This window comes from Salminus brasiliensis, chromosome 3 (genome assembly GCF_030463535.1).
Source record: "Salminus brasiliensis chromosome 3, fSalBra1.hap2, whole genome shotgun sequence".
NCBI classification, from domain to species: domain Eukaryota; kingdom Metazoa; phylum Chordata; class Actinopteri; order Characiformes; family Bryconidae; genus Salminus; species Salminus brasiliensis.
The window spans coordinates 693,936-712,161 of NC_132880.1; the positions used below are offsets into that span (position 1 = coordinate 693,936).

General features: G+C 37.6%; 2 protein-coding genes across 2 annotated transcripts in view; both read left to right on the forward strand.

The window, feature by feature from the left end:
* Positions 1-4,169, forward strand: part of LOC140551020 (alpha-tectorin-like) — a 33,698-nt gene extending 29,529 nt beyond the window's left edge. The window contains exons 63-69 of the mRNA XM_072674390.1: positions 145-416; positions 533-652; positions 740-924; positions 1,610-1,770; positions 1,918-2,163; positions 3,618-3,780; positions 4,074-4,169. Coding sequence (XP_072530491.1) covers positions 145-416; positions 533-652; positions 740-924; positions 1,610-1,770; positions 1,918-2,163; positions 3,618-3,780; positions 4,074-4,169 — 1,243 coding nt within the window. The remainder of the gene's footprint in view (positions 1-144; positions 417-532; positions 653-739; positions 925-1,609; positions 1,771-1,917; positions 2,164-3,617; positions 3,781-4,073) is intronic.
* Positions 4,170-6,201: 2,032 nt separating this feature from the next.
* The window catches only part of LOC140551021 (alpha-tectorin-like), a 32,332-nt gene continuing 20,307 nt past the window's right edge, over positions 6,202-18,226 (forward strand). The window contains exons 1-6 of the mRNA XM_072674391.1: positions 6,202-6,310; positions 10,788-10,859; positions 11,176-11,562; positions 11,660-11,728; positions 12,995-13,444; positions 16,247-16,633. Of these exons, the coding sequence (XP_072530492.1) occupies positions 6,202-6,310; positions 10,788-10,859; positions 11,176-11,562; positions 11,660-11,728; positions 12,995-13,444; positions 16,247-16,633 (1,474 nt within the window). The remainder of the gene's footprint in view (positions 6,311-10,787; positions 10,860-11,175; positions 11,563-11,659; positions 11,729-12,994; positions 13,445-16,246; positions 16,634-18,226) is intronic.

Consider the following 18,226-nt stretch of genomic DNA (forward strand, 5'->3'; position numbering starts at 1 on the left):
AGCAAAAATAACACACTTCATTTAGAATTTAGTCAACAACTGTTTTTTCTTCTGTGAACTTTTATAATTTATAAATACTTTTGGTAAATAACACCAAAAGTACTCTTCCTGACACTATCCCTGATTGTCCTATATCCTTTTCAGATGTGGAACTAATGACCAGAGAGTTGATGTGAATGACTGCCCCTTCAGACAGGAGTACTCTGAAGTCTGTAGCATCATCACCAACACCAGTGGACCCTTCCAGCTCTGCCATGTTCATGTCAACCCTGTAGTTTACTTCAACTCCTGTGTGTATGACCTATGTGTCTACTCGTCAGCCAATGGCATGCTGTGTTCAGCTCTGGAGGCCTATGAGGTTGCTTGCACCACGATGGGCCTTCAGATCTCAGACTGGCGCTCTGATCTAGGTTGCTGTAAGTCAGCTTTATTTATGGATCTGTCTCAGGATTAGATTTAGTTCACATTTTACTGATTAATTATGTTATTGTAAAGTGTTTATTGTCCATTGTTACTTTTTCTCTCTCTTTAGCGAGGGTGGACCCCTGTGCAGAGCTGAACTGCACTGCCGATGAATGGTGTGGGAAGAAAGACAACATCTATGGCTGCTTCTGTAATGAGAATCATCCTAGACTGAGGATCGAGTCTTATGGTACAAAGACTTTTTAAGACACTCACCTTTACAGATCACTAAAATGGTTACTCACCTCCTTCCATTTTTTCTCTTTCTTGGTTCCAGACTCCAAAGAACAGTGTGAGAGCAGCTCTGGCACCATGTCTCTGTCCCGCTGTCAGCTCTTTGAAGCTGGATTCTCTGCTGACATCCTGCACCTGAGTGACCCCAACTGTACAGGAACTCTCCAAAATGGCAGACTGGTGTTCCGTTTTGATAACGATCACCACATCTGCGGAACCAACCTCACGGTACACTGAAAAATGCCCATACAGATTGAGTTCAAGCACTGTTTAAGCTTAAACTGTTACATGCAATAGACATGCAAACACAAATATCTGTCTTTCATAATCATTGTTAAAACTATCCACACATTTTTTTTATGATATTTAGGTCAGGGGACTGTAAGAGCCATTCTAAAAGTTTCAGTGTGTGTCTCTTCATGTAGTCCATAGATGGATTACATAGATATTACATAGATGGATTTTGAGGTGTGTTTTGCATCATTAGCCTGTTGTCCTTTCAGCATGTCCGAGCAGCATATGAGGGTTGAGTATTTGGACATGGTCTGAAGACTTACACAATTCACAATGCTCACAAACCTGATTCAGTTGACTGTTCCTAATTACAGGAACATGCCTTTGATCTGATATGCCAATTATGAACTAAACCCACCAAAGAAATATGAGACTTTGTAACAAGGATTTTGCTTGTCCAACCATTCACACAGGACACATTTTTGATTTTTTAAAATATTGTCTTTAATTTTTGAAGCTGCAAATGAGTTTGATTTCACCAAAGGTGCAAAAGCTTTGCATAAATCTTTATTTACAGTACATCCACACTGCTAAGTACTTTATTCTATATTTGGCATTTAATCACATTCAGGTGGTGACTAATTATCAATTGTAAATTATTCTATATTGATATCTACAGGCCAACGGCACACACTTCATCTACACCAATGCCATCCGGGGAGTAACAGACTCAGCAGGAGGATCAATCCACAGAAAGAAATATCTGGAGCTGAGTTTCTCCTGCATTTATCAGCTTAGCCAGACTCTTTCCATGGACACTGAATTAAACCCCTTGCAAAGGTGAGAAGGAGGGCTACTAAAATGAATGCCTGAACAGCTTTAATTTATGATAAAAAAGCTCAGCAGTAATCAGGGGGTGAAGTTACATAGCTTGGAAAACATTTGTACATGGCTTTGAATTAACCAGTGTGTTTCATGTTTACACAGCATTGTGCGCAAGACCCTTCCAGATGGTCAGGGGATGTACCAGGTCAGGATGATTCCCTATCAGGATGCTGCCCTCTCCCACCCCTATAATGGCAATGTGAGCGTAGTGGTGAACCAGTGGATCTATGTGGGAGTGTTTGTTGGGGGGGTGGACAGCCGTCAGATTGCAACAGTGATCGACTCCTGTTGGGCCACTCCTGTGAATGACCAGAGTTACGATGTCCGCTGGGACCTTATTGTTAATAGGTCAGAATCTTTTTCTTTTATTGGTCTTCCTGTTGATGCTCACTCAAACTGATTCAAAAACATGCTTTAGATGGCGGGAGTGGGTAAAACTGTTTGCCAATGTCTTACATTAATAGATGAAGAGTTAGAAAAGTCAGGAGAATGGTTTTAGAAAACATCCAAGTGTTTCAGCTTTTAGTTTCTACAGTGTAAATTATTATTAAGAAATGACAGTTCAGGAGAACTGTAGAGGTCAAGATGAGATCTGGAAACCGAGAAAACTCCAAAGGAGAACTGCTTATATGCTGATAATAAAGTCTAATCAATATCCTTATATGATTATTAGAACCTGCAAGAAGGTTTAGCTCAATCAAGGGTTGTGTTGTACCATTCCACTGTGTATTAAAGAGAGGCTGCAGGTTGGTAACTGGGTTTCCTCCAATTAGGACATACATGGTTGACAAAACAATGTATACAGTTACCCTTCCATGTTCTTAGAAGCTACTAGATAAAATGAATGATAATTTTAGGTGGGCAGGGTCTTGAGTTTTGTCAACTGTGAAAGCTAACGTGCAAGAAAGCTTTTGATGGAGTCAAAATCAATATATTTTATATTGGAGAAGCCTGGGAAGAGTTTAGGTAGATGGTATATTGTAGCACTGATCGGTATCAAACAAGTTGTGGAGCTGAAGAAATAGCTAGTAGAAGCTTTGATCTAATAACACTGAAATGTCTTTATGTCAGGTAAAATGAAGTGGGGGGAACTAAAGTGGGGAGGCTAGAAAGTATTATGAATGACAGTATTAGGAAATGACCAGGGATGCCATGTTGAATAAGTAGTAAGGCATGGTTCTGGAATAGGATATTAAAAATCTCTTTAGTTTTTATTGCAGGGTTGCTACACATGTAAGGAAAATTAAATCATACAGGTCATGCTAGAACTTGCTTGATAAAAAAGGAAAATTTGTACTGTTCCTATTTTCTATAATATATCTAAGTTATATCTGCCAAAAATAATTTATTTTACTCCAGTTGTGGATACATGTTATATCACAACAAAATATTGCAATGCCAGTTTTTCCTAATATCATACAGCCCTACTGCAATGTAATGGAGAACAAGTGCAGGTTAATAATATGCTGGTACTGAACATGCATTAATGTTGTCAGTTTGCCTAGGTTTGGCCTGAGTCATCAAGGAGGTCTATGTGGATTTGTAGATTTTTATGTATTACAGGGATGTATATTTATACTAAGTGAGTTTGAAAGGAGGTGGGTTTGAGTTGTTAGAACTCACTGTTTAACATTCTGGAGGTATTGTTAATTAGAGAAACACTGATGAAAGGAGGGGACTACTGACTGCGACGAGGAGCTTTCAGGGTACTGGGTGATTGGAAACTCTGAGAAGGGTAGTGCCCTGTGCCTTATTTTGTCATCTTAATCTGTAACATTTAAAGAGCAAATATATATTTTCAGGTGCCCTAATCCAGCTGATAAAACAGTGAAGGTTCTCCAGAATGGTGTCGCCACATCTGGCCTTTTCTCCTTCAAGATGTTCGCCTTTAATGGCCACTACGACAAAGTTTACCTTCACTGCTCCATTCACCTTTGCCTTCTGCGGGGCAACAACTGTGCAGCGGTGAGTTTAGTAACCTTCTCTTATCTTGTCACACACAGTACCATGCTGAATAGAAAGTATTGCTCATAATGTATTGATCTTATTTTCTAATCTCAGTGAGAAACAGGTTGATTTTCTCTAAAGCAATAACATTAAAATAATTTATGTCAAGTTCATTAGAAATTGCAATATTAGGTTTATAACCTTCATTTGCAGTTCAGGTGTGCAGCACCTGGATATGTCGTCCTCTAGTGACAGTGAATCACTCATCTGAAGTTAATAAATTTTATAAATGAATATTTTGTGTTTTGCAGCGCTGTTTCCCTGGATTTCACCGCAGAGTTGGCAGATCTGTGGACATCCATGACATGGCCTCCATCTCTGTGGGGCCCTTCATATGGACAGCTTGAAGCACAGGTCATCATCTCATCAATTAACAATCTCTGATAGTGAATTTCATAGCACAGCCACATCCACACATCTGTTAGGATATTTCAATTATTATTCGCACTGAGCAATCAAATGCCATGGGTTATTGCTTTGTTAAAGTTGTCATTGTTGCCACAAAAAGTATGCTTATAATAATAATAATAAAATAATAATAATAATAATAATAATAATAATAATAACAATTAGGAAACATGTAATTACATTTGTAAATACAATGAATGTTTCTAAATGTTTATTTTCAACACTAATCTTTCCATTCTGTGTTTACAGGAGTGTAGATTGTACAGATGAAGGTATGGCTTCACTGGCTCCACAGACCATAATGAAGAAAGAAATTGCACAACCCTGATCTAATCTAATTTTTATTTAATGTGCCACTAGTGCTACATGATGTGGATTTCTTTGTTTAATTCATTCATCAGCCTTTCCTTGACTCAGATAATCAGCATAGTCAGGATTATTCAGAATCTGAAATCTGTAACTATGTTGTCGTGTTTCTCCATAATTCCTGAAAAGTCCTGAGAGTCATTAAATTGTATTTTTTTTCTAAATGTGAATTTGAAAGAATGAATATGATGTCTCTGTCATGATTTTACTTTTTAATTTCTCAGTAAATTTCTCTGTCTGACATGATTTATTTTATTTGTTGTACTGTTTCTTTGTTGAGGATAAATAATGGTAGTGGTAGAACAGGTCACTGGGCTGCTGCTGGAATACACACTGTGCTGTAAAGATGAACTGTAAAGAAGTGTAAACTGATACTTCCTGCTAAGACAATTCAACAGCCAGGCTCTCCCTGACCTTCATATTGTTCAAAGAAATGGAAAAGCCAGAGCAGATAGAAATCATAGATATAGATATCAGTCCATGTTATAGTGCAAGTTCCACAGTACAAGAGCATTTGTAACATGAAGTGTAAATAGTGCTGCAGTAACATTTAGGAAAGATATTCATATGCATGCTCAGCTGATTAATGTATCATCTTTTACATTTTCAAAATAAAAATACTCTGCATGATCAAAAGTCAGATTTTGTGATTCTAGTTTGTAAGTTCACTTTTGCTCATGAAGAAAATGTTTTGTCTGTTCAGCTTTAAAAAAATACATGGTAAAAATGTTTCAGTTTATTTTATTCAACTAAAGAAATGGTCTCATTGGCACTTCACTAATGGTATAGTAAGTACCTAGAAATTAATGGGTTAAAGTGTATTAATTACAAGTCATATATGGTAGAAATATATTGTTATTATATGTCTTCTGATTTTTTTATTTATAAAATAAATCATAATAATATCTATTACAATCAATCAATCAATAAATAAATGCCCTTACAAGAAACAGCAGTTTCCCTGTAGAGAACAGTGTAGTTCTGGAATGTGGCCACAGTTCAAGAATGCAGTTTGACATGTTTTTAATTTGTAGTAGTTCAACATGTAGTTCAACATGAAAGATTCAGATTTATTGCTTCTGCTTTCAGTGAATAAATGAATGAAAAATTAGTCAGTTAATCTATTGATTGAAAATAAATAAATCAATAAATAACTGCCTAAATAAAGTGCAGCAGTTTCCTGGTCCAGAGCTATGCAGTGGTGTGGCCTCAGATTTGAAATGCTCTTGACTGTTCTCATGTTTTAGCACTTGGTTGTTCTCATATGTCAGGAGCACATTCAACAGGAATGTAAAACTGAAACTACACAAAATGTATTGCACCTAAATAGAAAAAAATGCTTTTACTGTGTAGAATCAAAAGACTTAGTATGTATACATTATTATATACATGTAGACATTAGATACATGTACATTCAAGTATAGTTTGATTGTCCAAGGCCTCCATGAGGACTGGAATACATCAGGTACATTCAGTAACCAGAATGGCATGATGAGGTACTCGTAGTGCCCAGAAGGGGTGATGAACACCATCTTCCACTCTTTTGATGGAGATGGAGGCCTGCTGCTGTGCCACAAAGGCTGAGGTCATGAGAGGCAACAGGTAATGGTCCTTGGTGGTTATCTTGATGAGACCCTGAGAGTCAATACAAGGTTTCAGCCCCCATATTTCTTTCCCACAAAGAAGAAGCTGGCTCTGGTCGGGAAAGTGGATGGTCAGATAAACCCCAACATCCTAGCCATAGTCCTCCATTGCCTGACACTCTGGTCTTGACAGGGAAATAGCCTACTCCTGTTGGGCCAGTGCCAGGGAGTGTGCTGTAAATGCAAGCCAGCCAAAATGAGTTTTCTTTGTCATGTAGCTGGGCTCACTCTTCATGATAGAGCATGGAGCTCTGCTTGTCTTTTTGTGAGCAGCTAGCTGAGGTGGTTCAGGCATCTATGATTATTGGCACAGCTGTACAGATATTCATTTTCTGTAAATGTTTATATCATCTGTAACTTTCTGTACATAATAGTTTGTGTATATCTGTCTACTCAGGCTACATATGGATATGTAGTATTCATTTCTGTACAAATACAGGTTTCTACAAGTACTAGCTCCCTCAGCATTTTATTATTTGATGATGAAGAGTTTTTACAGTTATGATTATCTAGAGCTATACCTCAATACTGGAATGCAGCGCTGACATGTTTACAGTGTCAGTATTTACAAGGATATTCAGGATAAATATATATTTAACAAAAATGTGTACTTTGCATCATCACAATCAATCATACACAACAAGCAGACACCACTGAAAACAAATCAACAAAGTAATATTCAAATATAAAACAGACAAAAGCTGATCTGTAAGTCTGTAAATGAGCTGAGCATTGAAGGGCCTCAGCACTGGTATGCAGTTTGACAACTGTACTGTCCTCATATTTCAGCACGTTCAACATGATCATGCTTTCAGTAACTAGTGTGATCCCCTTGAGATGCAATAACGTCTTTCCTGTAACTGATGATAAGCCCTGTAGAACAAGTTGGAGTGGTTTTGGTTGAGAAAACTGTATTGTCAGTAATGTTGGTGAATTAGGGTGCTTAGGTTCATAGTCTTGCTACATGACTCCTGTATAGTTAGAGTTCATAGACAGATCTTCTGACATTTCCCTGCAGAGTTTGTGTGCACTGTTTTTGTTCAGTGTATGCTTGGTGGTATACCCATTACCCTGACTTTACTTATAGGCCTGTATATGCTTAGAAATGACCCTGGGATTCTTTGCGGCATCTCATAGTACTTGGAGTCCTTGGAGTGATATTTGATAGAAGACCACTCCTTGGTAACAGTTGAATTTGACATAATTTCTGAATTAGTATAAAATCTGCTAAAAGTGGTCCAGCCCAATCCTTATATATTTATTTTTTTATTATTTGAAACTTTCAGCCTGGTAAAGCCTTTATATAAACCCCAATCAGCCATAACATTGAAACCACTGCCAGGTAAAGTGAATCTCATATTCACTCATATTTCATATATATATATATATATATATATATATATATATATATATATATATATTCAGACCAAGATTATTTGTTTTTTGTCACAGTGTCTGAGATTCTTATGCTTACACATTTTTCTGGCTTTTACACATTACTTTCAAGAACTGTCTGTTCTGTTGCTGCCTAATATATCCACCCTTGAATTGAGCTATTTTAAATGAAGAGAATCAATAATATTCAATTTTGTCCATTTAAACTCTGGATACTTGCAAATAATCTGCTTCTAATTATATCCTGTACACTTCTGGGAAGGAAATAATCTGGTGCCATGATTGACATGTGTTAGACTATCTCTACAGAACTGGTTTACATAAATCTCTTATGATCATTTATCACCCACCCACATTCCTAAACAAAGGTACAAATATAATGTGGAGTAAAGAGACCAGCAGGTGCAGAAAAACACTGATATATCTGCTGTCCTCTCACTGCTACTGAAGTGCTTTCTCAGGTAAATCATCAGTAATGTTTAATAACAGTACTTGAATTTCTGGTGGGATCTTTAAAAAATTGCTGTTGATTGCTGTCACTGTAAACCATGTGACCATTTATTTTACAAATGCAAATCAACACTGAGTTATTCATATTATTAAAATACAACATGTTGATAACAATGATGACTGAAGGAAAGTAAATAATGAGCAAAATATTAATTTCATGTGCTTTAAAAATGTATATAATAAATATATTTGTCAACACAACAGTAATACATTCTTATTAATTGAATATTAATCAGTTTATTAGACACTATGGTGTATTATTCAGTAACTACAGGGCTATTCTCTCTATTCCTGACTGTTTAAGGGATTCATTTATAAACTAAGTAGTAAGTAGTAAGAGTAAAATGTCAATTTGTCTTATTATATTGCTATTATATTATACTTTTATTATATTATATTATACATACACAGTGTAAAATTGGTATGTAATGCTTATTGTTTCTACAGGGTTGAATTTTGGGGCAGGTAGTCACAATGGGATTTATAATCCCACTGTGTGTTCCTCTACTGCTGCTAATCAATGGTAAGATTTTGTAAATATTCTTAAAGAGCTGAAGATTCTCAAAGCTGAACTGCAGAATACAAGATAATGAACTACAAACTGCTGTTAAATAACATTTCCGATAATCACTGTTGTTCATATACAGATGATCAATAATCTTTCTTTTACAGGAGGAGTGACCAAAGGACAGTCAGATGGTAGATCAATGTTTTTTTCTGATTCTAGTTTCTCCAAATCATATTTTTGTTATTTATGATTAATACAGACAGAAACAGCAGTAACAGTGGGCAATTAGTTAAACGTGTAAATGAACATCACAAGTCATTTAAAATGTACTACAGTACAATGTCCATATAAAAGAAAGCAGGCAAGCTAAACCTTTGGACCGCTGATATTAATCTATACATTTTAGGATACTTAAAGACTTGTTGTTTGGGGTGGACCAGATTTCATAAAGGATGCATGGCATAAATTCCAAAATTGTAGTAACCTCCCCTAAGGACTGTGTATTTGTGGTGTTTTGGTTTGAACATAAATGTATCTGCTATTGCTCTTATATTTTGGTATCCAATACAATATTTATTCTTAATCCTGAGTATGTCTTCTGAAATTTCAGACACATTACTTCTTTGTATCTGTTCACATATGTGGATAATTTATTTTGTTAATGCATACAGATTCAAAACATAACCAAAAACATGGGGAAACGTACAATATTCAGTTGCGAAATCTTTATTTTATAATATATATATATATTATAAAATAAATATTTCGCAACTGAATATTGTACATTTCCCCATGTTTTTGGGTATGTTTTGAATCTGTATGCATTAACAAAATAAATTATCCATTATTACATATATATATATATATATATATATATATATATATATATATATATATATTCTGCATAAAATTCCTTCCTACAGGTTTTATCACAACTTTTCCTGAAGTTGACACTACAACCACAACAGAGACCACTACTGAAGGTAGGCTACATTGGGACACTGTAATGTTAGGGACCCAGATACACCTCAAAGCATTATTACTATTAATTTAGCATAAGCACACTATATCTTTAGTGCATTTCAAATTACATTTGCTAACTTGATCAAGTGACAGAAATACATAAAAGCTTTTGTACTTATACTTAAGGATATCAGACTTAAGACAAGAACACATTGTTCTTAACCCTGAGTATGCCTTATAAATTTGTACTGTGTACATGTGGTACTGGTATTGATTCTAATAGTTTGTAATTGTTCAAGTGTACTAATTTGGACAATTCAGTCCCATTAAGTACTGAATTAGTACATATACAAGTATACTACCAGTGCACTACTTGGGAAATACACTTGTAAAGACTTCCCCTCATTTTCTGTTATCTTACATCTAAGTATATGCTAAATATCTTCCTTCTTTGTATCCACACCTTATTAACCACGTGATTATGAGTCATCAGTCATTATCTCACCTTAAATGTGATCTCGAAAGTGCTTTGGGAGTCAATTCATGTCAATCATCTACAACTGGGGAAATCCTAACAAAACCAGCTCAGTCAGCCTAGTGGCACCCAGGGCACAACAGCGATACCACCAGTTTCCGTCCTCTGCTGAGAACAAAACAGTTTTAAAGAATGTCATATACGAAGTGTCACAAATGATCATAAGTATTTGGACAGTGACAGTGGTGATTTTGCTTTTGTACATCACCTCTGTGAATAAACCATAATCTGACTGAAGTTCAGACTTACAGCTTTAATTCCAGCAGTTTAACAATAATAGTGCAGTACCCTTTTCAGGATTACAGCCATTTCTTCAAATGTATGCCCAATTTGCTAAATTATCTGTTTATGGACTTAATTGATTTTTAATTAATTGATCTACTTCATAAACATTTGCTTAATGAAACAACAGAGATATGGACTAGAATTAAGATGATTTACAAGCTTATATGTGTAAAACAATATGTGTAAAAACACACTACAAACGATTAGCAGGTCAGACACCTTATACTTCTGTTTTCAAATTTACATATGTGGACAATTCATTTATTTAATGCATAAAGATACAAAATGTACCATAGAAATGTAACATAAAACATTAGTTTTCTGCTAAATTTGCATTATATTTTCTGCATAGAAGTTCCTGCACTTGTTATCACAACTTTTACGGAAGCTGACACTACAACCACAGCAGAGACCACTACTGAAGGTAGGCTTCATGTACACTGTAATGTTAGGGACCCAGATACACCTCAAGGCATTAATACTATTGATTTAATATATACACACTTTATCCTCTGTGTAGTTCAAATGACATTTGGTAACTTGAACAAGTGACAGAAATACATAAAAGCTTTTTTTTGTAAAATGCTTTGAAAGCTGCTGGTCTTTGAACAGTCTCTTTAGTCTCTTTCTTACTCATATGTTTTCTGCACTGGTACCAGGACAGGATCCTGTATATGCCTGTGCATCTTAAGATCGCATAATGCATTAGTGAGTAAAGCATTTTCTGGATTTCCTTACAGTTGTTTTCAATGTGTCTGGTTATGATCCTTGCGATAACTACACTTCTCTGGATCAACCCTGGAGATCCAACAGTGCAGCTGGATCTGGATTTTGTGACCATTACTCAGACTGGAACGGCTGGTACCGACTGCTCTATAATGGTATAGATGTCCGCATGCCAGAGAGCTGTGTTCCTGCATCCAGTTGTGGTACTTACCTCGCTCTGTGGCTCAATGGTCCTCATCCTCAGATAGAGGATGGAGTGGTCACTCGCCAGATCTGTGGGAGTGCGGAAAATGATTGCTGTAACTACAATTTCACCTCAATACGACTGAAAGCATGTCCAGGAAACTATTATGTCTATGAGTTTGTCAAGCCAGCCTACTGCCCTTCTGCATACTGTACAGGTATTTGTTTATTGTACTGTCAGTGCCTTCTTTATTGCATTTTCCTGAGCTAAACCTTTCCACTCATCATGCTTGTTTAAAAATGTGATCTCTACAGATACGAGTACATTGAACCTGACCACTGCTTCAACACTGCTCACCAGTACAGAATCAGTCGATTCCAAAAGTACGTTTCCAGGAGTTTTTTATTTGAATGCTAACAGGGAAACAAAACAGTTTGTCTGAACCCGGCCTGGTTTGACAGATTATGATTTTGCTTAAAACCTGCCCAGCAAAAGCAGATAATTGCCCAATAAAATGTGGTTTTAAATAATATGTATTAATATAACATTTAATATGTTTAATCAGCTGATACTACTTTTTCAGAGTAGTAAAAATGTGTAAAAAGTGTATGTCTGACATTGCTCTGTGCAAAAGGAAATATCATACATGAGTGATGATATAACTGACAATTTAATAGAAACCAACAAAACCATAAATTTCCATTTTTAGTTGCTTGTTTTTATTTTGGACACTTTTAAAAACAGTTTACATTATAATTGATTTTTTTTATTTATTTAATTTTTAGATTTTTTCTAGAATTACTTTTGGAATGGAATACTGCAGTCAAAGATTGTCAATGTCTATCATTTTGATGGAAAGGGATCTAAAAATTCTGTCATAATCCATTATACCCATTATTTTAACTTTATTTCTTTAATAATAGTGAGACGTTTTCATTCATTTTAATGATTATTGTGCAGAACATGCATACAGATGATGCATTTGTATAAGTACAGTGAGCAGAGATGAAAAGAGACTCTGACCATGTAGTCACTGTTAATGTCAACACAACTCAGAGCAGTTTTCTGCTGTAGCCTAGTCTGAAAATAATCATGACTCCTGGTCTGAATTGATTTAAACTGAGAGCTCAATTGTGTGGAATCAAACTTATGAAGGGTATCACCTCTGCATCGACTATCATTGCCTCTTGACCTGAGACAGGCAACATCTCATGGCTATTTGTATATAGTTCTGAAGGCTGATCACCCAGTCTGCTGCTTCACTAGAGACTGGAATTATCAGCAAAGCTTCAGATGGCAAACATTCCTCCCAGGGAAGTGACCAGAAGTCAGTAAGACTCTTTGAACAAGGGATTTCCTGATTCTGCAAAAAACTTGCTTCACCAGGAGGAAATCACACAGCAGGTGCTGCTTCTGCACCAATGTGTGTGTATTATTTATGGTGGTATCATACACCCTTGCTTTAATTTACAGGAGATAACCCTTAGTGTTCTGTCAAAATGACCGATGGCCTTTAGATGTTTCCATTACTGATAAAAAGAATATTTGGTTAACACGACCTCAGGCTGCAGGATTCCTCTGGGTATGTTTTGAAAAAAAATTGTTTCTGGTTGAACTATTAATAATCTGTAACACAATTATTTCCACAGCAACCAGTCCAGCCAACTCCACCTTTGACCCCTGTTACAACTACACTGTTCTTGATGACATCTGGAGAAAAGTGTACAGTTACCATGGCTATAGCTACTACCCTTACGGTTACTCCAGCTACTACAGTAGTCATGATGACACCACTACTGAGTGGGATGGCTGGTATCGACTGTACCTTCAGGGTGAAAATGCACAGATTCCTGAGTGGTGTGTGTACTACATGACCTCTGGTGGTTACACACCACTTCTGCTTGATGGCTCTCATCCTCATATAAATGACGGAATTGTGACCCGAGACATTTATGGACCCTACAACTATGGATACTACAGTGAACAGTGCTATTACTACAGGTCCAACCCAATCCAAGTGAAGGCCTGTCCAGGAAATTATTATGTCTACAAACTGGTCAAGCCAGAAGTGTCAATACCAGCGCCCACTTACACTGCAGGTACAGTGTTTCTCATTATGAGTTGAGTGGATGATATATAGCAACAACTGCACTCTTAGAGTAGAAGTCTAGCATTAAGCCAAGGTCACATTGGACCAGGATTTTCCTGAGATTAATTACTTTCATTTCCATGGAATTCGCCATGTGATGTGAATAAATTTTGTCTGTGAAGCGTCACATCAGTTTTTAACTTTGGTGAACTTTTACATGCAAACTCCTTCCATGACTAAATAATGCTCCTGCCATGAATGTGCTGACCTCTGAAGGGACTTGGCGGAAAAGCAGAATTTCAGAAATGAAACTTTATGAGTGTTTTTGCTCACAGCTCGCATGCCTGTTTACCTGAAGTTAATTTTGAGGCTTGAACTGCTTTTAGAGACACAGCTCCACAAGTGTCTGAAAGCCTAGGCTGCAGCTAAGGTAGGGCTGTCCTGTGAAGACTCCTTCCTCCTACTTAACCTATTGGTCACGTAGAGGGAATAGTCCTGACAGCCTGTGTGATGACATCACCGGAAAGGTGAAACTTGTGTCCTTTCAGACGTTTTCGTGGTTCTGTTTTACATTTTGTTTCCTATGTTGTATGTGTGCAGAGCATTGTGGGTAAGGGAAGGGTTTGTTGGCTGCATTTCTAGGCTGTATATGAAGGGTCTTTCACTTTGGAGCAGGCCTCTGTGATGTAACACCCGCAGCCTAGGCTTTGAAATGCAGCCTGTGTGTTAAAATATCTATCCATCGAGTGAATCACTATCTTTTTTTTATTAAGACACATGTTAGAGTTTTGTTGAGAGCTGGAGGTGGCACAAAATTTTACAAAGTTTATTTTATACATGAGGTATTCTCTTGTTTACAGAGTGGGCATTCAGCAGGCAAACCCAGTAATGCTACTTTGTTTAGTTGGTCAGTATAATCTGGCCACTATATTTGTGATATTTTTATATGTTCGGTGTGTAGTACTCTATTGTGTACTGCGTACACACATTGACAAAATTGTTGATACCTCTCAGTTAATGAAAGTCAATGAGACTTCTGCACCTCTCAGCAGGTATTTTGGCCCACTCCTCATGAGCAAACTGCTCCAGTCTCAGGTTTGAAGTGTGCCTTTTCCAGACAGCATGTTTCAGCTCCTTCCAAAGATGCTCAATAGGGTTTAGGTCAGGGCTCATGGAAGGCCACTCAGAATAGTCCAATGTTTTCCTCTTAGCCATTTTTGGGTGTTTTTTAGCTGTGTGATTTGGGTCATTATCCTGTTGCAAGACCCATGACCTGCGACCGAGACCAAGTTTTCTGACACTGGGCAGCACATTTCTCTCTAGAACCCCTCAATAGTCTTGAGATTTCATTGTACCCTGCACAGATTTAAGACACTTTGTGCCAGATGCAGCAACGTAGCCCCAGAATATCACAGAGCCTCCTCCATGTTTCACAGTAGGAACAGTGCTCTCTTCTTTATATGCTTCATTTTTCCGTCTGTGAACATAGAGCTGATGTGCCTTGGCAAAAAGTTCCATTTTTGTCTGATCTGTTTATAGGACATTCTCCCAGAAGCTTTGGGGCTTGTCAACATAGTTTGACAAATTCCAGTCTGGCTTTTTTATTATTTGTTTTCAACAATGGTGTCCTCCTTGGTCGTCTCCCATGAAGTCTACTTTGCTTCAAACAACGCCGGATGTGAGCTTGAAGTTCACCTTTAATCTCTTTAGAAGTTTTTCTGGGCTCTTTTGTTAAAATTCGTAATATCCATCTCCTTGATTTGTCATCAATTTTCCTCCTGTGGCCACGTCCAGGGAGGCTGGCTACAGTCCCATGGATCTTAAATTTCAGAATAATATGTGCAACTGTAGTCACAGGAACACCAAGCTGCTTGGAGATGATCTTATAACCTTTACCTTTAACATGCTTGTCTATAATTTTCTTTCTAATCTCCTGAGACAACTCTTTCCTTTGCTTCCTCTGGTCCATGTTGAGTGTGGTACACACCACCAAATAGCACAGTGACTACCTGCAGCCCTATATATAGGCCCAATGACTGATTACGAGATTGTAGACACCTGTCCCTTTGGTCACATTATTTTCAGGGGTACCATCATTTTTTTCCAGGCCTGTTTCATGTTTTTTTTTTTATAATTCTGTTGAAGCATGGTTGAAAATCAATGTCAGATTTTCATTTGTTAATTTTCATAGAATTTGTATTTATTATTACTTTTGTCAGATTCAAGATTTTTCTGTGACCATTTTGGGTTTTTCTTTCATTACCCAAGGGGTACCAACAATTTTGTCCATGTGTGTATATAATGAAATGGCTTAATTATGTAATAACGGTAGCTGACTAATTTCTGATTAATTCCAAGCTAAGCGCAGCTCAACACATAGATCCAAACACAGCAGTTATACACTGTTTAGCTGTGACTGGGTGGAAGGCTCTGAGCTCTCACCAGTATCAAGTGATCAGATATTATTATTTACTTTGTGTTTTTGTAGTTGGTATGTTAGCAAACATTAGCATGCTAACAACACCAAAAAGGGGGACTTGTTTGTGAACAGGTTTCCAGTCAAGCCCCAGTTCAAAAGGCAACAATAACTGCAAATGTCTAGTGTAATCACAGCTTTAGAGTCAGAATTCATTAGGCTAAACAATGCTCATTAAACATACAAATAGACTTAAATAAGCAAAGTAGAACACTGTTTGACAGAGTAATGTGCAGTATATTAACAGTCCAAAAGTCATGAGATGTAGATTTAGTTCATCTTTAAAATAAAATTAATATGTATTAATGTATTTTTTCCCCTTTTAATACATTACAGTTGCTACAAACAGTCCCAGTTATGACCCCTGCAGTAACTATGTCTCCCTGGATCAACCCTGGAGAGCCAACAATAAAAGTGGGTTGGCAATCTGTGACAGAGACTTCAACTGGAATAGCTGGTACCGGCTGTTCTATTATGGGATGAACATCCGCATGCCAGAGAGCTGTGTTGATGTGAACAGATGTGGAACTTATTACACTCTGTGGCTCAACGGTCCTCACCCTCAGATAGAGGATGGGGTGGTCATTCGCCAGGTCTGTGGAAGTGCTGGATTTGACTGCTGCTACTACAAATCTCCTCCAATACGAGTGAAAGCCTGCCCAGGAAACTACTATGTGTATGAGATTGTCAGTCCCATGACCTGCAATATGGCTTACTGCTCAGGTACAGAATTTGATCTACACCACTATATGTACTACATACAGTCATGCCCGAAAGTATTCATACCCCTGGCAAAGTTTGACTTAAATTTACTTTTATTTAACCAGAAGTTATATTTTTGCCTTGAAACGACACAGGCATCTCCCAGGAGATAACACGATGATGTACAAGAGGCATCATTGTGGGAAAAAGTATTTCTCAGCTTTTATACACATTTGAACAAAAAGTGGCATGTCCAAAATTATTCATACCCTTTGAAAACTGTCACAGTATATGGGAAAATCCAAAGTTCTATACCATTCCAAATAGTCCAAGCTGTATTAAAGCATCCTAATTACCCTGATTCATTGGGAACAGCTGTTTTAATCAACTCAACAGGAGAAAAACAGCAGCTCTCTGCAGTTGGTTTGTGGACAGTCATGGCTAAGACAAAGGAGCTCACTAAGGACCTGCGGCTGTGCATTGTGGCCGCTCACAAGTCAGGAAAGGGCTATAAAGCCATATCAAAATGTTTTCAAGTTCCAGTGGCTACAGTGCAAAGTATTATTAAAAAATACAAGAAGTTCCGCACTGTGGAAAATCTCAGAAGATGTGGTCGGAAGCCAAAAGTGACACCTGTGCTGGCCAGGAGAATAGTGAGAGAGGTGAAGAAAAATCCAAGGATCACCACCAAGGCCATCCTGGTGAATCTGGACTCTGCTGGTGGCGACATCTCAAGGCAGACAGTTCAACGGACACTGCACACTGCTGGGTTCCACGGACGCAGGCCAAGGAGGACACCACTTCTCCAGAAAAGGCACACAAAAGCCCGCTTGACCTTTGCAAATGCTCATCTGGACAAAGAAGAAGACTTCTGGTGTTCTGTTTTATGGTCAGATGAAAGAAAAATTGAATTGTTTGGCCACAATGATGTGTGCACCATTTGGCGTAAAAAAGGAGAAGCCTTCAACCCTAAGAACACCATCCCCACTGTCAAACATGGTGGTGGGAACCTAATGTTTTGGGGGTGTTTTTCAGCCAATGGACCAGGGAACTTGATCGCAGTAAATGGCACCATGAAAAAAGAGCAATACATCAAGATTCTCAACAACAACATCAGGCAGTCTGCAGAGAAACTTGGCCTTGGGAACCGGTGGACATTTCAGCACGACAACGACCCAAAACACACAGCCAAAGTGGTGAAGAAATGGTTAGCAGACAAAAACATTAATGTTTTGCAGTGGCCCAGCCAGAGTCCTGACTTGAATCCAATTGAGAATCTGTGGAGGGAGCTAAAGATCAGGGTGATGGCAAGGAGACCCTCGAACCTCAAAGAGTTGGAGCTCATCACTAAAGATGAATGGGCAAAAATACCAGTGGAGACATGCAAAAAGCTGGTCAGCAATTACAGGAAGCGTTTGATTGCTGTAATAGCCAATAAAGGCTTTTCTATTAATTATTGAGAAGGGTATGAATAATTTTGGACATGCCACTTTTTGTTCAAATGTGTGTAAAAGCTGAGAAAAACTTTTTCCCACAATGATGCCTCTTGTACATCATCATGTTATCTCCTGGGAGATGCCTGTGTCGTTTCAAGGCAAAAATATAATTTCTGGT